Here is a 23,266-nt window from a genome sequence, read left to right as displayed (position 1 = left end):
CGCCGCCGCCGCCCCGCGATCGCCCCGCGCCGCTTCCGCCTCCCGCCCGCGCGTCACCGCCCGCGCCGCTTCCGCACACGCGACACGGGCGCGACACGGGACACGGGACACGGGACACGGGATACGGGGGGACACGGGATACGGGACACGGGACACGGGATACGGGACACGGGGGGATACGGGATACGGGGGGACACGGGGGGGACACGGAAGGGACACGGGATACAGCGGGACACGGGGGGGATACGGGATATGGGATACGGGGGGACACGGGATGCAGCGGGACACGGCACACGGGCGCGACACGGGACACGACGGGACACGGGATATGGGACACGGGGGGACACGGGGGGGGACACGGAAGGGACACGGGATATGGGGGGACACAGGGGGACACGGGATATGGGACACGGGATACGGGACACGGGAGGACACGGGATACGGGACACGGGGGGACACAGAACACGGGATACGGAACACGGGATACGGGGGGACACGGGGGGACACGGGATACGGGATACGGGATACGGGGGGACACGGGATACGGGACACGGGGGGACACGGCGGGACACGGGGGGGGGACACGGAAGCGACACGGCGGGACACGGGATACCGGACATGGGATATGGGACACGGCGGCACCGGCACCGCGGCTCCGAAGCGGCAGCGGCACCGAGCCCGGATCACGGCGTTCTAAACGGGGAACGGCGCCGGCCCCGCATTCCCGGAGCTTTCAAGGGGGAACCGCACCGAGCCCGCGCCCGGGGATGTGGAGGGGAAACGACACCAAACCAGAACCACGGGGCTTTAAAGGGGGAAAGGGACACCGAACCCGCAGCCTGTGGTTTTTAAACTAGCACTGACACCGAGCCTCGCGGGATTTTAAGTCAGATTTCGTGCTTTTTAAAAGCTGTTAATGAGTAGCTGGAGCTGGGCGGTTCCTGGTAATTAACTGCAGGGTGAGTGAGCATCGTGCATTTGGCTCATCTCTTAAGGACAGGAGCCCACAAGCCCAAGAGGAAGGGGCGGTCTGGCTCAGAGGCCCCAGGAGGGAGCAGGAACTGGGGAAAGAGAATTCCAGCACTGGGGCTCACAGGCAGGGACCGCTGACCCCTGCCTCAAATGAAGAGACCTGAACGGGAAGGGAGACACAGAACTCAGAAATAGGGGGTGGGTGCTGATCAGCACTGCTGGGATTTGAAACCCTGAATGTTGCTGTTCTTTATAATGTATAAATACAGCGTAGTGTGATGGGGCCTTTGGCGGGAAGTTCCCTGCTTCGTGCAAACGAATAAAACACAGAAATCCCTCGGGGTGGTGTGAAAATTGAAGGCACCAGGACCAGCCCGTGATGGGAACAACACAGGTCTAACACAGCCCCCGGGGAGGAAAGAAGAGGCTGAGCAGAGTGAGGCTTTTTTCAAAATCAGTAAAACTTTATTCTATTTCCATTCTTTGCCATTAACAGAAAAAAAAAAATTGGAGAAAGCAATGTTTTGTTTTACAAAGATAATGCATCTCCCAGAGAAGAAAACCCTAAATTGAGAATAGAGGTAACATGAAAAAAAAAAAAAACCAAAAAAAAAAAAAGGGGGGGGGGGGGGGGGGGGGGGAAATGAACCAAAGGAAAAAAAAACAAACCAAACCAAACCAAAAAAAAAAAAAAAAAAAAAAAAAGACCAAAAAAACGAAAAGCCAAACCACAGTACTGCCCTCTATTCCGAAAAGTAACTCCTGATCTTTTTGGTTAAAGTAATACTTAGACCAATCATTCAGTTTTCTTGCTAGATAAAGTGTGACTGAGGAAATGGAGGAGGGGGGGCAGGGGAGGGGGAAAAAAAAAAAAAACCACAGAAAAACGCAAAACAAAACAAAAACCAAAAACAAAAAAAAAAAAGAAAAAAAAACCAAAAAAAAAAGCACACAGACATCAACTATTCACCTTGATGAAAGTCTCAATACAGCTATGGAAAGCCTAAGTATTTATTCTCTTACAGTACACTGGGTGCCGGCTGCAAAAAGAACAAAAAAAAAATGTATCCACTTCAGGCACAACTTCTTTCTTTTTAAATTTAAATCAGTAAAAGAAACTGGGTTTAGAAGCTGCAGTGTTCTAAGCAGCAGCAGATTTGTGCATTGTTTTAAATATATTTAAATTACCACACTGATGGCACACCTCAGCCTTATGAAATTCTGCACTGTCTGTTCCAGAACACTACAAAATCCACCGACCCTGGGAGAGACTTGCACCGAGCTCTAAGGGCTGGCTAAAGGAGTCAAGTTAAATGAACTAGGAAAACACTGTAACATTTGGCCATCAACTCCAGGTATCCGAATGTCTGCGGAGATCTGATAGAAACTGAACTTATTCCACCCTCACATGGTCCTCAGAATTTGAGCAGAGTGAGCTGAAGTGAGTCTTTCCTTCCACTTGGGAAGGAAGATAATGCAACTGAGCACTAAGGCATAATAAACCTTGGCCAAAAACAAGGATAAAGCATAATAACTGTAGTGCAGAATTCCACAAGGTCTGCCCGAGCAGAGCTGTCTATGTTTACTCACAGAGGCAATGGAGATTGCAGTTACCAGTTGCGTTAAATGCACCATTCAAAACAAGCTTCTAAAATGTGATACTATAAGGCGCCACCTTAAAGTTCTCCAGAATGCAACTGTGCAGAAATTTAAAATGGTTTCGTAAATTTAATTTTAAACATAACATGAGAAGGTGTTAAAACTGGTGGAATAGCTTCTGAGAATTTGGAGGAAGGGGTGAACAGGGAGATATTCAGTACCCTTCGCCAGCCCCACCGCGCGGCCCAACGTCGCCGTGGGGTTGGGATCAGTCTATAACACCAGCCTGGCGGATCTTTCTCTCTGCACCAAATCCCTGCAAGGAAAACAGAACAAACTCTGAGCTCCAGCATCGCACAGTCATGCAATCATTTCCACTGGAAAAGGGCTTGAAGATCATCAAGTCCAACCGTGAACCTGGCACTGCCACTGGGCTTTGAGGCAGAGCCTGGGCTGTTCCACCCAAGCAGCACCTTTCTAATTAGTCATGTTTGTCTTCAGAAACAGAGACAAAAACAAAACAGGTTCTGTGGGGTGTTCTTTGTAGTCCAAAACACCGCAGAGATCCCAGACACTTTTCTCCTGCTTATCAAGAAGTGGCAGAACGTTGTGTGAAAGTCACATCTAGGTAAATGGACTTCACTTGCTACCTCTGAGGTTTATAACTGAAGAGCAAACTAAGACAGCCAAGACAAACCACGACAGAAGGGCTCCAACACAGGCAGCAGTGGGTTGCTTCTCTCCTGTGTGCTCCTCTGAAAGCACAGCGTGACACAGGGCACAGCACTGTGCACAAACACAACCCACCCTGACACGGCAGAGCACGCTGCACAACAGGCACCAGGTGCCGACAGAGGCAGCAGCGCTGTGCTCCTGAGAGAGGCAGCAGTGCTGTGCTGTGCTGTGCTCCTGAGAGAGGCAGCAGCGCTGTGCTGTGCTCCTCAGAGAGGCAGCAGCGCTGTGCTGTGCTCCTCAGAGAGGCAGCAGCGCTGTGCTGTGCTCCTCAGAGAGGCAGCAGCGCTGTGCTGTGCTCCTCAGAGAGGCAGCAGTGCTGTGCTGCGCTGCTCAGAGAGGCAGCAGCGCTGTGCTGTGCTCCTCAGAGAGGCAGCAGCGCTGTGCTGTGCTCCTCAGAGAGGCAGCAGCGCTGTGCTGTGCTCCTCAGAGAGGCAGCAGCGCTGTGCTGTGCTCCTCAGAGGCAGCAGCGCTGTGCTGTGCTCCTCAGAGAGGCAGCAGCGCTGTGCTGTGCTCCTCAGAGAGGCAGCAGCGCTGTGCTGTGCTCTTCAGAGAGGCAGCAGCGCTGTGCTGTGCTCCTCAGAGAGGCAGCAGCGCTGTGCTGTGCTCCTCAGAGAGGCAGCAGCGCTGTGCTGTGCTCCTCAGAGAGGCAGCAGCGCTGTGCTGTGCTCCTCAGAGAGGCAGCAGCGCTGTGCTGTGCTGCTCAGAGAGGCAGCAGCGCTGTGCTGTGCTCCTCAGAGAGGCAGCAGCGCTGTGCTGTGCTCCTCAGAGAGGCAGCAGTGCTGTGCTGCGCTGCGCTGCTCAGAGAGGCAGCAGCGCTGTGCTGCGCTCCTCAGAGAGGCAGCAGCGCTGTGCTGTGCTCCTGTGAGGCAGCAGCGCTGTGCTGTGCTCCTCAGAGAGGCAGCAGCGCTGTGCTGTGCTCCTCAGAGAGGCAGCAGCGCTGTGCTGTGCTCCTCAGAGAGGCAGCAGCGCTGTGCTGTGCTCCTGTGAGGCAGCAGCGCTGTGCTGTGCTCCTCAGAGAGGCAGCAGCGCTGTGCTGTGCTCCTCAGAGAGGCAGCAGCGCTGTGCTGTGCTCCTCAGAGAGGCAGCAGCGCTGTGCTGTGCTCCTCAGAGAGGCAGCAGCGCTGTGCTGTGCTCCTCAGAGAGGCAGCAGCGCTGTTCCCAGCCCTGCAGTGCTGCTGCCCCGCTGTCAGTACCTTTGAGTTGTCGGGGCCGCGGGGCTGGCGGAGCACCGTGAGCCGCGGGGCGTTGGCATCGTCCAGGTTGATGCTCTTTAAACGGTTCACGAGTCTATCGGGACGCGGAGCAGCCACGGCCTTGGCGCCTTCGCTGCAAGAGAGCACACGCAGGGCAGGGTCAGCCCCGGGCTGGGCAAGGCGGCCCAGGCCTTCACAGGCCTTGAGCATGGTCACCCACCGCAGTTCCAGGCTGCAGAACGGGTGCTGTGTGACAGCAGGCACGGCTGGTGGCCTGGCCCTGCCCCAAACCTTGCTGTCCACACTGCACTAGCAGGAGCTCAGTGCTCTCCAGAGGGTGTTCTTTAGGGAGCAGAGGTCTTGTATTTACTCTCATGCACACCTAACCAGTGTTTCCTGCATTTCTACTGCCCAGAGAAGCTGTGGCTGCCCCTGGATCCCTGGAAGTGTCCAAGGCCAGGCAGGAATTGAGACTTGGAGCAACCTGGGATAGTGGAAGGTGTTCCTGCCCAGGGCAGGGGTGGAACGAGATGGTTTTTTAAGTTCCCTTCCAACCCAACCCATTCTGTGACTCTGTAATTTAACTGAAATAATGAAGGCTTGCAAGTTGCCAGCATATCATGGCAGAGCATTAACATCTCTGAAGATGATGGCGACACAGAATTTTGAGACAAGAACATTAGCTTTCTCTTACTGCTAAAGTGCTATCCCAAGCTTAAACAAAATACAAATTATGCAGTTTTCAAGTGTATATATATTTCAAGTTTTCAAGTGTATATATAGTTAAAAAAAGACCTCAAACCCATCTCTTGTAAGAAATGCCATGCCAAAAAGAAGAGGCTCTGAAACACAAGTTTTCTATTTAAAAATTAAAGCTGCTCCTCAAGAAAGAGGTGGCAGCACTGTGGAGTGTGCTGCACCCACACAGGAAAGCATCGGTTTCCTTATCATTAACTTCCACTTGCAAGGCTGTATCCAAATTCCTGCTACAGGGGGAGTTTAAGAATAGGTTCAGAAGAGAACAAGGCATCTGTAATTAGGAAGAGCTGGGAGTGCTGCTGCTGCCTGCACTGGATCCCCTGGAAGAGCTGGGAGCGCTCAGGTGCGGCTCTCCCTGCAGGCAGCTGCAACCCAGAGCTCCTGTTCCAGGAACATGCAGCTGAGGCAGGCCCAGCCTGCAGGGCTCTGCTGGGATGCAGACACCGTGCCAGGGTCAATCCCTTCAACCCCAAAGGCTCACCAGACACGCCACACGTTACAGGCACTGCATTTTCCTGTGCGCTGGTTCAGGATTACGGAGAACTCCACTTCATCCCCAGCCTGGAGCTCCACACCATCCTGGACTTCTTTGACGTGGAAGAAGAGCTTTTTGCTGTCACCAACTTCATAGTTAATGAAACCAAACTGAAAAGCAACACATCACAAGGTTATTGATTTGCTCTGCATCCGGACAGATGCAGTAATTTACTTGACACTGGAGTTTAACTACCTTTAAATAAAACTTCAAAACTTTGGTGCCTAATGGAAGCGGAAATGCAATTTCTGCAGTAATCAAAACATTCTGTCTGGAAACAACACTTCTGGAAATCCAGGCATTCTTCCTGGCATTGTAAAGTCACATTTAAATCCTGAAGTCTATAGAACAAGTTCTGAAAATTGCCCCCAAGTCCTGGCAGCTGTATTAAACACAGAACAGCAGTGCCCCGAGCTCTGAGACTCCATCCTGAAGTTACAAATCAGCAACCACTCCGACCTGTCACTGGGGTAAGAAGCCATTTATTTCTATTTTCCATCCTACTCATGTATAAACCAGGAATACTCATCCAGCCTCTCCATTAATGACTGGAGATTAGTGCTGTATGGTATCTGTGAAAACAGAAAGTGTTTGCAGTATTTAACTTTTTAATCATTCCAAAATGCAATGAGGGCACAGATCAGCATTTCCATTTCAGGTGAGCTGTAATCACTGGCTGCTTAATGCTGTCAAGAAGCTTCTTCCAGAAGCAACGTACGTGCATGTTTTGTTTGTTTTTCTGAACGTTTTTTAAATACTCTGTGCAGCAGAAATCAGTCAGAGTAATTTCTAGGACATCTCAACCCCAAATCTTCAGAATTATCTGCTACCTAGCAGCTCTGATGGTTCAGCACCAAACCAGGCTCTGAGCTCACCTTTACTCAAGTCACACCAATTGCATAACCTGGGTTACCACACCTGCTCCCTAGAGCTGGAGTCCAGAGCGATCTGTTTGGGCACAACTCCCTGAATTCCAGTGCTGAAGTGCTTCTCAGCTGCTCAGTGCCAGCTGGGGCAGTTATTTCCCATCCCCTGGTGCTCACAGTGCCTCACCTGGTCCTTGACGCACTCCACGGTGGCCCTGCGGAACGGGGTGATGTTCACAGCCATCGTCTGCCCGTTCTGACCCAGCACACACAGCTGGAACTTTACTGTCTCCCCCTTCTGCAGGCAGTCACCTTTGTTTGCCATGCCAACAATTCCAAAGGGATAGACCTCTCCTTTCATCTCACCTAAGGGGGAAAGTAGGAGACAGAACTGAGAGGCCTTTGCCACCTGATTTCAGATTTCCAGTATTATAAATGCTGCTTTTACAGTCAGCTTAGCAGTGTGGATGCATTCTGTACCGTGAATAAAATCATCAACAGCTCTATTTACAGTGCATTCAACTCGTGCACTTGTGAAAAGAACACTTAATTAAAAGGAATCAATCTTACCATCCTCCATGACTTCAATCATGCCCTGGTACTCTGTCTGTGTGGGATCTACACTCCTCAAGGGACGAATTACTTTACCAGAGTAAACAGTTGGATCAGCTTCTTCAGTGATACCATTCACTGAAAAGAGACAGAATAGAAGAATAGAATGTTTTAATCATAATTTGTTTTAAAACTGATTTAACTAAGTGATTCAGACTGACCAAAAATCAACATTTTGCACTGCATGACACCAAATCAAAATCACACTGACATTTCATATGTGGAGTAGAAAATTTTTTCTCAAGAAACTTAAGGTCAGGAAGCTTGAAAAGCAATTAAAAGTGTTTCACTTCTCTTCCACTGCCTTCCCTACTCATATTAATCATCAATAATCTTGAAGTATGCATTCCTCCCACCCCCAAATCCTTAATACCCTCCCTCACCTGCCCTGCTCCTGCCACCTTTCCCCTGAGAGGTACAGCACAGTGCAGGTACTGATCTGGCCAGTGCTGCCTCTCCTGTAACCCCCAAGCGAGGAGGGCTGAGGACACTAAAGGTCCACAGAACTGCTGCTGTGCACAGAACTGTTGGTCTGTGCTTGTCTGTTCTCTGCAAACACAGGCAGCAGCTTTCAGGGAACCAATGACCACCCCACACTGAGCATCTTCTGCTCTCAGCTCCAATTGTAAATGGATCATTAACAAACTTTACCCCTCAGCACACGCCAAGAGCCCTGCAGGCAGAAAGCACCAGGTACAGCCTTACCTGCATGTGTTTTGTTTACTTTCTCTGCACTAACTTTGTTTCCTTTGCCTTTTGACAAGCTGTATTCCACAGTGTCTCCAAGTTCCAGGCTATCGATATCACCACAATATTCACTACAGGAACAGAATGATAAACAGTTCTCTTTTATTTACATGACAGTAGAGATGCTCACCCAACATCCACGTCAGTTATTGGAAATTATTTCAATCCCTCATCACTTCACAAGGAATCTCCATTGAGGAAAGTGAGCATTTACAAATATGTAACACAACTGGATTTCTTGGCCTGGGAATTAGAGGCACAGAACACCAGCACTGCTGACTAACAGAAAAGCCTGAACCAGTCCAGCAGAGATGACAAAACTGGAGATACCTAAGCATATATATATATATATATATATATATTCTACGTGTGTGTGTAAAGTGCAAATGGATTCAACCCTCAACCCAACAGAACTCCACACCCTCCCACTCCCCCCAGACAGACACACAGTCAAATAATGAAACTGCCATTCACCTGTAGTGGAAGAAGATCTCCTTATCATGATTGGCTGTTTCAATAAACCCAAAGTTATCTTTCAGGGCTGCCACGTATCCCAAGAGCCTCTTGGAGCTGTAGTTACGTCCCAGCATCCTGACAGAAACAGCCGTCTGCAGCCCGGTTCTCTTCACTTCACACACACAGAACTCAACCTGGTAGAGAGATGGGGATCAATACCAGACAGAAAAATGCAAATCAAACCACGACCATCAACAAAAAAACCCCACCCAAACTAATTTTGAAGCAGTGCAGCTCTGCAGCAGCACCAGGGCTCTCCAGGAAAGCCATTTCCTTGTCACTGTGTTCCCAAAACCACGTCAGTCGTTGACATTTCCTACATTCCAGGGAGCAGCACCACACCTGGGATACCTGCAAGGCAAGCCAGCCCCCAGCACTCAGCTTTTCACCCCTCAAACACGAGAGCCTTTCTCTCCCTAGAGATCACCTCCTTTCCCTACACTGCTCACCAGGGGCCCACAGTGGGATGTGCCTCACTTCACACATTCTGGTTTTTAGAGACAATAACCAGTAACTAGAATGGCTCCTGAGGGTTTTGCTGCTCTTCCCAATCTCCAAGCTTTTCCCCTTTCCATTGTCTCTCAGGCTAATATGCTCAGGAGGGAATATTCTCCCTCTTCAATATCCATCTTGGTCTCTATGCTAATTAACTTCCTCTTGACAAGGAGTGCTCACTTAGTGATAAAAATTCTTTGTTTAAAAAGCATCATTTACACAGTAAGACACTATTTCCATCTATATACCACCAGCTTGGAGGGTATTTTTCACTTACAGAAGATTGACTCCTTTAAACACAACATTCCAGGTGGTATCACAGAGATGCCTTGTCCTCAGTTTGTTCCAAGTAAAGGCAAAGAGGAGCTCACATCCCCACAATGCCCAGAACAGCATTTCCCAAGAGTACACTTAATTCTCTTACCTTATCTCCTATCTGGGGATTAGTAGATCCTTCCACATCCTTGGCCTGGTAAGGAATGGTCAGTTTTACTCCACAGTCATCATACACAATTATTCCATCCTCAGCTTCCTGAAAACAAGAGGTCAGAATTCAGCAATCAGTGTCTCTTTATGAAGAGTTTCCTACACACAGTTCAAGCACAGCTCATTGGATTCTCAGTGGTTTTGCAATAACTGCTCAAAACCAAACCAAACTCTGGGGAAGGAGCTTGAAATTGTAACAGACAGTATTTTAAAAGGCAATGAAAGTATTGCCACCAGTTCCAGGAAGCTTTTATTGGAACTTTGAAGTACTCTGGCATTGATTCAAAACAGCAGAACAAAATAATAAGAGATTCCCCTCATGAAACTTAATCTTAAATAATTCTATCTAAAATCTTACGTAGTGGGACTCTCCATCAAGTTCCTGGAAATTATCCTCAACAATATGATCATTAATGACTATTAACAATACTTTTATTATCTTGTTCAGAGCAGCTGGTTTTCACTGACTGCTCACATCAGCTGTAGTTCACATCGATACAGAGTGAACAGTGCTCCAAACCCAGCTGAATTAGAGATTTTAAGGAAGCAGCCTCAGTCTGCAATGGCAGGAATGCAGAAGGGAGATTCACAAGCAGAAGAGCAGCATTACCTTCTCTTTGCCTTTATTTGGGCTAGTGGCTTTGGCTGGAGTGGCTTCTTTGTCTATAGTGCCCACAAAGCGATGTTCTGACTGGGTGTGGAAGGAAACCGTGCCCTTGGGAAGCTTTTTAATCCTTATGGCGTGGTTCCTTTGGGCAGACAGCATATCCTGGGAAAGAAATCCATCAGGTTACAGACAGACTGTGCATCATTTCTTTAAATGCTGAGATTTTATAGGAGTTTTAACCCCACTTACAGGAACGACGGTGAACTCTACTTCATCAGAAATATGGAGCTGATTTCCATCCATGATCTCACTGAAGTGGAAGAACATCCGAGCATCCCTGTCCACACACTTAATGAAGCCAAAGCCATCCCTCATTGCTGCAATCACACCCTGGAACAGCCAAACCAACAATTACAGTTTAATCCCTGGTGGGTGACAGCTGTCTGCAGCTGCTCCACGTGTCAGGACTGGGCAGGAGGGCCTGAATCCTGGGAAAACACTTGGTTTAAGCAATGTCCTTCCTTGCAAACCCTGGTCAACCTGAAATGCAGACAAGTTCTTCCCACCTCATTCCTAAAGTTAACTCGTGATGAAGAGTGAAGGATATTAATTTAAGCCACTACCAAGGACTGAAGTTAAAGAACCTGCCAGTACCACAACACAAAGAACACAGTGGGGCAGCTCTACAAACATTTATCATCTACAGGAGCGTATAAAACATATAAACACACACTAAATGTACAACCATCTAGAAAAACAGGAAATAAAATCAGTGTTCAGAGGAAAGTTTTAGAGAATAACCATCAGATTTCCAGTCACAAACTAAGGAATTATAAAGAAGCTGTTAAACAAGACTCCCATGCCCGTGGGTGTGTGTTATGGGAACACACTCCCATGTGACAGGAGTTTAGTGGCCTTCCTGATAACCACTAGAAATGGAATGCTGAGTGATAAACAGAACATACTGACAAAAACCCAAACCCTAGTGCCAGATCCTGCCAGAACTAAGGCACAATTCATCAACATACTGCCTTCAACCCAGTTAATACAGAGTGTAGCAAGTCTCAGGACAAGCTCAGAGGATCTGAATGACAGTGCAAAGGTACCTTCCACCTTTAGGAACATTCTTCTGTTAAACAGCTTCCACAAACCCCAGCAATCCAACCAACTTTCCTAGAAGCTGCCAGCACTTATCACGCCCATGACAGCTCAACTCAGGCAGGTGTACGTAGCCAGAGCAGAAATACAAGAAGTCTATAGGATAGGAACCCAACATCTCAAAGGATGAAATCAAAACTCAGGGTTTTTTAAAGCCAAGGGACAATAATCCACAGCACACTGATGTGACAAGACTGTAACTGCACCCCAAATTGCAAAGCAAAGCTACAGTCTAGTTGGAACAGAATCAACATTCCAAGTTCCAGGAATGAAAGATATTCTGTAATACTCGTTAGCACATCCATCTTAGTCCCTGTAATCCACAAAGAGTTTCTTGTACTGAGAGAACTCTGCTCTTTACCATCATTCTGCTTGACCCTCAGATAGAGATTGGCCAAAAAACTGGAAATACAAAAGTTGCTCACAGTCTCTCCTCCAATTATTTACACTTTTCACTACCTGAACCAGGGTAGTGCCAGGATCTTTCAGTTTTCCTAAGGCAGATGAGTAGTTACATCTTTAGACTCCAGTATGTGAATTTAAAACTGGCAATTCAAGACTACATTACTTCTGTCTCCTACAACCAGCCAGCAATCCCATCTAAGAGGGCCAGTTAAGGTGTAATTTCCTAATATAATTTCATTTAAATGTTAAAAAAAGCTAGGATTTTATTCTTTTAAGGCAAAGATGCAGAGCATTAATTCTGAATTTTCTACTTTCCTTGCACCCCAGGCCCGAGAGCAGGATTTCAGAGCAGGCAACGGAAGACACGAGTGATTTTTCTATCTATTGTAGACAGCCCCCAACTCATGCTTTAGTTTCACTTCCCCTCAAGAATTAGAAATGTTTAGAGACAGATACTTGCCATTTCTCTGGTTTCATTAGTAAACTGGAAAGTGTTGGGGAGAACCTCAATGTTGGTGGCGCGCTCCAGTTTGTCGCGCCTGTCCGTGGAAATGTTGAACCGAACGTGGTCACTCTCCAGCAAGGTCACCTTGGATTTTGTATCCTTGTCTCCAAAGGGAAGCTCTTTAGGAATCACGAAGTCCACTTTGATGCGGCCGGGTAACGGATCGCTCTGGGGACACAAAAGCCAGGGGAAAGCTGAGTTCACCTGCAAGCTCAGCACAGCTGCCAACGGCTCCCGCCAAATCCTGCTGGACTCAGGCTCTGCTCCACTTCCACCACTCCTCATCTGCAATTTGCCCAATGCAAGGTGGCTTTTGGGGCTGTTGGTCAGCCTGGAAGTTTTTTAAGTCCCAGCCATGTCCTGCCAATGGAATTCTCTCTATTTTAAGAACGAAATTTATAACCGTATTTTAACACTCCTAAAAGGGAAGTTCTTTCTTATTAAGTCTTCGAAACACCCCAAACCTTCCCACACTAACAGAGACTCACCTAAATCCTTAGTGGAAGTGCTCAAGAACACTCCTTCAAGTCAAACATTACAGCCCAAAAGCCTCATTAATTGTTAATGCTCACAAGAATCCATAGATCTGGCTTATCCCAGCAAATATTTTTCCCTTTTTCCTGTGTCTTTCACTTTAAGGGTATGTCCTAACCCCACAAAAACTTATAGCAAGCATTTGAAACATTAAAGAAAACAGACTCCATCATGTACCACTACCCTAACTCTTTCCCTTTGGATTTGAAATGAAGAAAAAAAGAGTAAATCTTTAGTGTGACATGATGCTTATTCAGCAAACAGGTACTGGGAAATGGGAACCACCATTTGACCAGAATGCAATACAATCAAACCAGGATTACACAAAGTTATTTAACTACTGAAACTCACCTGGTTTTTGCTGGGTACTTTTGGAATTACTTTGGTTACAGTTCCTTCAAAATGTTCAATGCTGATATCTTCAAAAATGACAGTTCCTTGAGGCAGCAGTCTAACATCTGTTGCAACTTCTTTACCCTAAGAGCACAAAATCAGTCAAACACCCAAAGAGAAGAGAGAAAGTAACAGACATTTCCCAATGAACCGCAAGGAACCTCCTCCCCCCTTTTTTGAAGCTGGGGAAAGCAGAGAGCTGTGCAGTTATTCCCCAGGACCTTGGCTTCCGTTTTACTGGATTTCGTCTTACATTTCTGTCTTTGATTGTAAACTCCACATCATCACCAGGCTGTAAGGTTTCTAGGTCACCTTTAAATTCACTATAATGAAAGAATATCTCCTTCACGACATCACCTCTCTCAATAAATCCAAAGGCTTCCTGTGAACAGAATAAAAAAGGTATTTAATTGTCCATTATTGGAACATAACAATAAAACATTTGACAGGTTCTGTTAAACACAAAACAGACTCTGAATTCCAGCATAGCACTTACAGGTGTACACAGCTGACTGCCACAAGAAATAAAGAAACAGAAATAAATGGAACTTTCTTTGTTAAGAAGAGCAACAGTATCAAAGACGTGTTTAAACCAGTTCACACAATTTACACCCACAGCCCAAGCTGTTAACAGCTTTAACATTAGTTTGAACAGCACTCTACAAAACAGCATTTCATTTTCAAAGTAAAGTTAAAATCACTTACTTTCATGGCACAGACTACTCCTTGACAGCGGGCTTGTTTCTTTTTTAATAGCATAATGTTACGAGCACTTACAGCACCAGTACTAGAGAAAAATAAAAACAAAGTGTAAACTCAAAACTGAAACAAAAATTAAGATTGTATTTCATATAACAGTTCTTGGAATAGGTATAAATTCTGCTTAACTACTAAATTAAAATACGAAGCCAGAAAAGCAGTACCAACTTACTGTTTATTTGTATCAATTATAAAGTTTATTTTATCTCCTGTTTCCAGCTGTACATTTCCTTCAACATCCTCTGGGGTGTAAGTCAGGTAAAATACTTCCTGTAAATTAACATTAACTAAAGTTACTCTATTTGTAGAATAGTTGTTCCAAAGAAAGATGAGCACAATTTTAATAACAGTATCTGTTTAATTTAGTGAGAAAAACAAAAAGAACAAACATGGCATGCAAAACATTCTTTTTCCATCGTGCTGTTTTGGAGAGTATGTAACAAGCAGATTAACTTGTAAGGTTTTGTACATGACGACCTTTAAAGGCCAATTTCTAAATGTTAAAATTCAAGCTAAAGATACATGAACTTCATCAAGTTTAGAAGAGAACATCTATCTGGCTCTAGGAAGTTCTCCACAGATACAAGCAAGCAAACTGTCTAAATAACATTATTTTTTGTAGCAATTACCAAAGCATGCTCTTTTTTTGGCCAAAAACTGCACAGTTCAGTGCAGCGTCAATTGTCTACATTAAACTGCTTTTTTTGTTGTTGTTTTTTTTTTTTTTTTTCTAATAGACCACAGTGATGGATCAGTGAAGAGTTCAAGTAAAATACACAAGCTTTACCCCATTACGTTCGTAGCAAACACTCCCTGTTGGACTTTGACCCGGGGCAGCTGGAGATTTACTCTCTAAATTGTGAGGAACAGCACACACAACCTACCAGTCAAAAAAAAAAAAAAAAAAAATCCATTGCTAGTCATTTCAGGAGTGGCATTGTTGTACACAAAATGAATCTCAGTATCCTCCACTATACACTCAGCAGGGAATGCCACACTGCAACTTTTCAATCTCACAGAACCCCTCTTGGCTCTAAGGAGTGTTTGGAGCCAAGTAAGAGGCTGAATTGAGCCAGAGTAAAGTGAAACTCTGAATTTTTACCAGAGCACACTGAAATATATTTCAGTGTAATTATACTGAAGGTAGTTAATATCCATGCTAAATTAACCCAGTTTTCTGTACTGGAGTAAAGGATGGGAATGATGCAGGTATAGAAAATAGGCACTAACTTGTCCATTTATTCGTTCTTCAGGTAATATTTCTGGTTTTATCTTCACCAGTTTAATAGCAATGGGTTTTCCAGTTCGGCGATCAGAAGACACTTCAAACTCAACATCATCTGCAAGACAACCAAACATTGCAACGCTGTCAGAGTTCTGGCTGGGACTGGGGTTTTTTACATTAATCACTAAATGGATGAGTTTAATTCACTGCTTGTAGCCAAACACAATCACGTACAACGCAGGTCCTTTTGTTACCAAGGAAGAACAAACGATTTGCAAAACTTTTCTGGTTATTCTGCTTATTATCTCCTGTTGCCCATGAACTAGTCTGGTGTAATTCCACAGCAATTCCCTCCCCCTGCCTTGTTTGCTGTACAGCAGACTCCACACTGAAGTTCAGACAACACAACAAAGGCCAGGAAACAGTTTAGAAACTTCACTCTCACGGTAGTTATCAGCATGAAGCTGCAGCCTCCTCATGCCGAAAAAAACTTGGCTAAAAATCCTCAAACTAATTCAAAACAAAGAAATAGGGAGCACAAGAGGCAAATTCTCCCACAGTCTGTGTACTTGCCTCCATCTCAGCTAGCCAAGTTTGACCTAACACTGCACCTTCTCCTTTTCCACAAGTTTGTACCACAGGCCGCACAAAGCGCTGGGAAGGGCTCCCTCCAGGAGCAGCGAATCATTCACTGCTTTAGCCCCAGAAGCAGCAGAGGGTATTTCCTGACAAGTGAGACACTGGTGCCAAAGCTCAGGTACCTCCTACTTTGAGCTCCTGCAGGTTGCCGTTGTACTGGGAGCAGTGGAAGAAGAGCCGGGCCTGCCGCTCCGAGCACTGGATGAAGCCGTACGAGGTCAGCAGCTTCTCGATGACCCCGGTCTCGCGCAGCGCTGCCGAAGTACCGTTGGGGTACCCGTTGTGTCCATTGTTGTGGAGCAGGTTTGGATCAAAGCTCATCTGGGCCGCACAAAGCACAGGCAAAGAACAGCACTGAGCGACAGCTTCCTCCCTTCGCGTCCCCGCAACGCAGTAACACGAAGAGCTTGTGTGAGTTACTGACCCTTAAGTTCGTTTTTAGGTTTTACTCTGTTCTTAAAGCAGAGTTAAAACCAGCAAAAGAGCTGAGCTTTTTTAACACGGTAATTCTTAATATTTATACAGGCAACGTATTTATAAAACAAGCCAGATTTGTAGCACCAAAACAAAGCTTGCTCAGAACAAAACAGAGTTCTGGCATTTTTCAAGTATTACACCTCAAAGTACTCCCACATTCACTGTTTCACACCAGAGCCTGAAAACATCTGAAGTATCTGCTCTTCCAAATTAAACAGGCGATTAGGAAAATGCAACAGTTCTGAATCGACACAATTAAGTTCAAATCCCTGCATAGTTTCTCCCTAGTTCATGAGTCCAGTCTTTCATACTAAAAAGTGGTATTAAGTAATTAAACAGTTTTGCACAGTTATGGAATTAATAACCGGAATTTAACATTCCTGTGGCATAGAAGCTCAAGAGCTAGAAAGACATAGAAAATTTGAAAATAGCACTAAAGGTGTAATGAACTGCTCAACTAACTGACATCTCTTAAAATATTTTATTTTACGGGGTGTTTTTTCTTTTCAAGTCACAGATTCACCCTTGAAACATTCTCAATTCCTTTATCAACTCATTGGCTTTTTTGATGTACAAGTCTCCTTTTTAAAGCAGGGCATTTGGACTTAAAGGTTAGCAATTAAATCAGATGAAATGTATTACACCTCACTAAACACTGCAATTCAAGAGAGACAACTGAAGCGACCCTCTTCCCTCCAGTCAATATGCATCTTAAAATATACAGGATTATTTGTTAGTTTCCAGAGGTTTTAATTTGGAAACAGAATGAGATCGTATCGGTTCTCTGCTTTCTTGCTGCAACAAGCAGAGAGATTAAAAATTACTCAGCAACGTGTTTAGTGGAGATAAAAAGACACCTGAGCAACTTGTAAAAGGGTCATGTTTCTCATTTTAACACAGCCAGTGAGTTACTCAATGTATTAGAAGGCACAGCATTCTTATTCTGGTGTTTGGAAATCAGTTTAAAAGTGATCAAAGAGCACCAAAAACCACCTGCTGTGAAGTTCTTGGGCAGAAATCTTTGGTCTTGGAGACCGACATTAAAAAAATAAATTGGAAACAAGCACACAGAGTAAAGATTGACAGTATTTTACCTCCAAGAGGAGGAGGTCTTGTCCCCTCTTCTGGTTCAGACCCACATGGGGTAGATGCAGATGAAGAAAAACACAAATAACAGAAGGTGGGGGAGTGATTTGAGGGGGCAAAAGGATCCCAGGACACTGTGTAATGGTCTCCATCCCAGAGCACTGGTCAGCACTTCCACAGCACAGTGGTACCGCCCAAAGCTCTCTAAGAATTCACTGAACTGCTAAATCTGCTGTGATATCACTTCTGGAACACGCATTGCTTATTTCCTTGCTCTACATCTCACTTTTCTTTCCCTTAAAAAATTAGTAACAATCTCTTAAGTTCAATCAATGCTGCTCTCTTATTCTTAACCAACCAATCTGCAATAAGTGGCACGGAACAATCTCTTTAACATGCTCAAGACATGAAATACTGCCATGCCAGAAAATAATGAATCAGAAACAATTAGAGACCCCATTAGAGACACACAGAGAACTCCAGCCCATCCCTCCTCAAAAGCCTCTTGCCAACAAAGGCAGCCATGGCTTTGTCCAGTCCTGGACACCTCCAAGCACTGAGGTTCCACCACCTTTCTGGGGTACCTGCTGCCTCAACAAAGATCTCTTTCTCCTCCTGTCCAGCCTAAGATGCTCGAAGGACAAAAGCCACAACAGTCACATCTTTTTTATGCACTGGATTATGTTTAAAGGACGCAATTTCCGAGGATTTAACAAAAAGCACTTGATAAAGCTGCTAAGTATATTGACTAGCTCCTGTCAGCATCATCCCAAGATAACAATCCTCATCTTTTGTGGAAGGCAACCCCAGGACACTCCACACAAGAAAATGTCCTTGTGGGAACACAACAACTAAAGTGTTTTAAGCTATCCTAGAGTTTGAAATACTTTTCAAAAATAAACTGGTCCTGCAAGTAGGGTGGCTGGGGGAAGAGAAAATGATATGTTATTATACCTTCTCCCAGGAGAATTACAGGCCAGAGCATTAACCCGTTCTGGAAGCTGGAATGAGCCTGCCAAAGGCTTCTGTGAGTCACCAAATGGCCACCTCACCTCCGATAAAGGGGAACAACAAACAGACATCCTGCCTCAAACATGAGCTAAAGGTACACCAGAGAGAGAAAATGACAAAAATCTAGCTTAAAACTCAGCTCAGAATAGCCTCTCTTAGGGTTAGAAAGCCACAGAGCTTCACCCCCTGCTCAGACCACCACTGCATGACGTGGTTTGAACAGTCTGAGTTTAAAGGAGCATTAGCAGCACAGCACAAAGAACTCCTCATCAATCCTCTAAAGCCTGACAACTTCAGTTCAAACAAAGATCCCTCAGGTGGCACTAAAATTTGCTGAACAAAGATACTATAAAGTATCAGCAGCTTTTCCAGATAATTGTCAAATTCCTACATCTTCTAACTGGAATATGAAATATTAACCCCACCAAAAAAAAAACCATTTAGAGGAAGGGAAAAAAAAAAACAACCCTGTGCTGTAAGATTAACAGACTAAAGATAGGTTATTTGAGGAAAGAGATTGGAACCAGAAACTTACTGCTACTAGAAGAAAGAAACACCAATAATCAGCTCTCGAGGGTTATAAATATTGTGTAATAGAACTACATTGCTGGTACTATGAATTCACCATACTAAATTAACATAACAGCAAAGAGTCATGGAACCACTGAATGGTTTGGGTGGGAAGGGGCCTAAAGATCAGTGTGTTCCACCTCCTGCCATGGGCAGCGACAGCTTCCACCATCCCAGGTTGCTCCAAGCCCTTTCCAGCCCAGCCTTGGGCACTTCCAGGGATCCAGGGGCAGTCACAGCTGCTCTGGGCACCCTGTGCCAGGGCCTCACTATTAAATGAATTTATTATTAAGAAAAAAAACCCTAACCAACCCAACCCCTTTCTGTTAAAAACTTAGTAAGAACCAAGTTCAAAAAATACACATATAACTTTCTCCACCATGTGCACCAACCTCGCAGTGATATTCAAATATTGCACTTTCAGTAGTATTTGCCGATTCTTCTGTTTCAGCACAAGTTTCTAAGGATGAAGACTGCTATTATTTTAAAAAAGGGAACAAAAGGAAGAGAGACAAAAAAGAGAAAGAAAAAGATAGCAAAAGAAGGTGATCTATCAAGCTCTAGAGAATACAAGTGCTGCTGCCCTGGGCAGTTTCACTACAGCACTGGAGAAAACAAAGACTACTATAGCAGCGTCGGGACGTGCTCTTTTGAAGCTGTTGAGTAGGCACAAACTTCTTGTTTCAGATCAAGCCTTGTATCTTCTTCAGTGTAAGTTGCCTCTTCTTTGGTCTTGAGTTGTTACAATGTGGTATACTTATATTCTTTTCCTGATCTGAACTTGAAGCAGCAGTTTCAGGTGGTAAATTCTGTTCTGTTCCACTTCATACTGGAGAAAGGAGAAAGACACACACACTAAGTATCACTTTGAAGGAAATTCTCATCAAATCACAGAACGGATTGGTTTGCAAGGGACAATAAAGACCATCTACTTCCAAACGCCCTCACACATCAGTTCGAGGTCTTACTAGCAACAGGTGCATTTCCTCTACCTTAATACAGTAGGTTTAATCCACGAAAAGCAGGTTTACAGACATATTTGGCATTCCCACTTCCAGTTTTATTTTCCAAAAGACTGGTAGACTCCAAGCCAGTGGGTTGGCATTTCCAATTTTGAACTCTTCAGACACATTTAGGCATCTCAGGGAAGGTCCCCGTGTGTACCATTAAAACACAACTTCATTTTGATCCTTAGGATTTGACCCATTAGCAAGCCTTAGTCCTGCTATCAATAACTTTGTAGGGGTGCTTATTAAATGATGCCATAATTTATATAAGTGCTCACACACAACCTCAGAGGGGCAACAGGATGTATATACACATGGGATTAAAATTTCCTGATTACTTCTGTTCCAAAGATTAAGTTAAAGACTAGTGATACTTGAAACACGTTTAGAATTGTAAAAATATTAACAAACTACTCAAGGGTACAGACGCTGCATGTAAAATAACACAGAGCCATTCTCTCGACTTCTGAAATGGCTTTTGCAAAATGTTGATTACATGAGATGATATTTGTGTAGCTAACACCAGGGAGAAGCCTTTCTTCACCAGCAACTGGTTAGGAGCTAATTCCCTCCTAAAGTTTTCCAGTGCCACTTTGTCTTTTCATGAAAAAAGCAGTTTCAGCAAACTGCCACCTACCACACAAAACCTTACTGAAATAGAAGCCTTCCTTGAGAAGAAAGCAAGTTTTGAGTTTGTTGCTTATCCAGTAGGTAGGGGGAAAAAAAAAGGGGAGGATATTTTTGTGGACAAAAGCGGGTGAGAAGCAACACAGCTCTGACCTCACAGATACACTGGCAGTCCTGCAGTAATCTAATGGTATGAAGCATCAGAAAACAACTCTCCCCCAAATCATTCCAGAAGATCCACGCCAAAAGAGAAAAAATATGGACAAAGCCTATTTCTCCAGTGTAGCAGGAAAGTGAATTTCACAACTTATACTGAGCTTTGAGTACCCTCTGGTGATTTGAGTCAGTCTAAGTGACTGAAACCTGAATACAAAGACACTTCAAACTCTCACCCTCACCCCAGTGAAAATGCTGAGTGAAGGCAGCTATTGCAAGAAGCCCAAGCATGCAAACTCATCTCCAGTTTTACAGAAGTTTGTATTTCAGTGATTTCCCCCAGCTGAAGCACCTCCTTCAGCCACCACTGAGAATTTCCAGCTGAAATGAGTTTTGCTGTCAGACCATTAAACACATGTGAAATAGATTGACTAAACTGGGTGAAGGCTGGTCACCCAGTTTGTGAATCTGGTGTGAAAGATTTGCCCTGAAAGATTCGATTATAAAATAACATAAATCAGAAAACACAAAGCTATGGCAAAGATAACAGTATCACTGCTTTTCCCTCACCCCAGCATTACACTGGGGCAACTGTTACCACAATCTCTTTCAGGACAGTGTTATTTTGGGGCAGCATTTCAGCTCTCAAATGAGCACACTGCATCCCAGGAACTGCACAGACACACTTGGAATCCTCTCACGTACTTCTCTCTCATTTAATTAGACTGATATTATTAGAGCTCTCCTAGAGATGTAACTCATATCATATTACATTTATCATTTTTCTGGCCATAAAATATATCACTTTTTCATTCAATAATCAAAACACTTCATCTGATCAAGTAAGACTAAAGCTGATTTTATCAGTCATGGGAGTAAAGGCATAAACCTTTCCATTAAAACCCAATCTGATTAGATAAGAAGATGGGTTTACTACACTTAAGTTCTTAGGAAAAAAAAAAAAGCTCTTCAAGAAAACATAACTCAAGCAAAAAGAAATCTCACTGTGCTCATCTGCCTCAAATTCTTTACTTTTTAATTCAGCTACTATAAATACTCCTCCAAATGGTAAACACCCTGAGCAGCTGCCCAGCTCCCAAGTCTCACTGCCTCCTGCATTTGTGTGTTTACAGCTGAAAGGTTTAATGCAAAGACAGGGAAGAGCTGGGCCCTGCTCTTGAGGTTTTTCATGTGCAGATCTTGCTAAATGACAGCAGGTCACATGAAGCTGTTCAGAGCCAGCAAGCACCTACAGAGCCCCACATGGAACCTGCCCGATGACAGCATTGTTCTGCTTCCCATTTTCTTCACAAAAAGAGGCAACTGCAAGGACATGCATTCTGTGGATCAGAGCACGTGTTTCCAGAAACAGCCCTCTATGACGTGACCAAGGTACAATTTAATAAAGATTAAACTTCGTCTTTTTAGTGGGCACGTACGACACAGATCCGTGGAGATCGGGCTCCTCCATCTCTTTTCAGATGGATTTTGGAAAGCAGCGCTGAGCACCGGCTCTTGGGCACCCCAGCCAGCACGTGACAGCTATGAGACGAGCCACCACCACAGCAGTGAAGTCCTTTTCATGTCAGGAAAATATATATGTATGGGGGGAAAAAAGCATTAAAGAACCACCAAGGACATCTGTAAAGAACGTGTGGAGAAAACCCCCCAAAAAGTCGTTAAAAGAAAAATCGGGATTTTTTAATTGTTGTGTAGTGCGGAGACGAGCCCCGCGCTGGATATCGGTGCGGACAGCAGAGAACCGGCCCCGGACCGACGGAGCCGCCCAGGCCCGGTCCCTCCCGCGGCCCCGCTCGCTGCGCTGCACCAAGATGGAGGCGGCGGAGCGAGGGGCGGCCGCGCCGAGGGGCGGCGCCGGGGCCGCCGCCAGCGGGGCCGCCGTGCGCGGGGGCGGGCGGCTCCGGCCGGTGACAGCGCCAGGGCCGCGCGGGCAGGACGGGCCGGGGGGAGCGCCCGGCCCGCACACAAAGGGGGGCGATGGCGGCCGCTCCCCGCACACAAAGGGCCGCGGCCGCGCTGCGCCGGGCGGGGCCGCGCGCGGCACGCCGGGAGCCGCCGCCGCCCCTCCGCCCGCACGGCCCCGCCGCCCGCCGGGGCCCGGAGCCCCCGCGGCGCCGCCCCCTCCCGGCGCGGCCCGTAAGCCCCGGCGGCTCCCATCCCGGACGGCCGGTCCCAGCGCGGTCTCGTCCGCCGCGGCCCCCGGAGCCCCGCGGAGCGCACCCCGCGCCCCGCGGCCGCCGCTCCATCCCCGCACCGCCGGCCTAGTAGGCCGCAGCCCCCCCAACCACCCCCCCCACAACGCCGCGCGCAACCCCGGCGGGGCTCCCGGCGCTGCGCCCCGGTGCGGGCGGAGATGCACGGGCGCGGGTCCCGCGGCGCCCGGAGCCCGCCGGGGCGGGCGAGGGTGGCGGCGGCGCCCGGCCCGCACTCACCCCAACAGCTCAGCGCCCCCGCTCCAGCGCCGCCATGAGCAGCACGGCACGGCACGTAGGAGAGAAATCACGGCGCTCTCGCGAGAGCCGCCCGCGGACGGGGGGGGGCGGGGGAGAAGGGGCGGGGCCGCGCGTGCGC

General features: G+C 46.3%; 1 protein-coding gene across 1 annotated transcript; it reads right to left on the bottom strand.

Moving 5' to 3' along the window:
* Positions 1-1,419: 1,419 nt before the first annotated feature.
* CSDE1 (cold shock domain containing E1) lies at positions 1,420-23,238 on the bottom strand. The gene is made up of 20 exons (XM_040085801.2): positions 23,128-23,238; positions 19,277-19,713; positions 15,863-16,061; positions 15,107-15,216; positions 14,664-14,756; positions 14,049-14,146; positions 13,823-13,904; positions 13,371-13,499; positions 13,076-13,201; positions 12,146-12,358; positions 10,372-10,512; positions 10,126-10,284; positions 9,454-9,561; positions 8,493-8,668; positions 7,977-8,089; positions 7,230-7,349; positions 6,847-7,025; positions 5,740-5,903; positions 4,500-4,632; positions 1,420-2,887 (listed from the first exon to the last, which is right to left on the bottom strand). Exons 3-20 carry the CDS (start codon positions 16,059-16,061, stop codon positions 2,840-2,842), a joined length of 2,391 nt encoding a protein of 796 aa, XP_039941735.1. The 5' UTR covers positions 19,277-19,713; positions 23,128-23,238; the 3' UTR covers positions 1,420-2,839.
* Between the last annotated feature and the right edge of the window lie 28 nt (positions 23,239-23,266).

Source organism: Hirundo rustica, chromosome 24, assembly GCF_015227805.2.
Source record: "Hirundo rustica isolate bHirRus1 chromosome 24, bHirRus1.pri.v3, whole genome shotgun sequence".
NCBI classification, from domain to species: Eukaryota; Metazoa; Chordata; class Aves; order Passeriformes; family Hirundinidae; genus Hirundo; species Hirundo rustica.
This window is presented reverse-complemented; position numbering and strand designations above follow the sequence as displayed.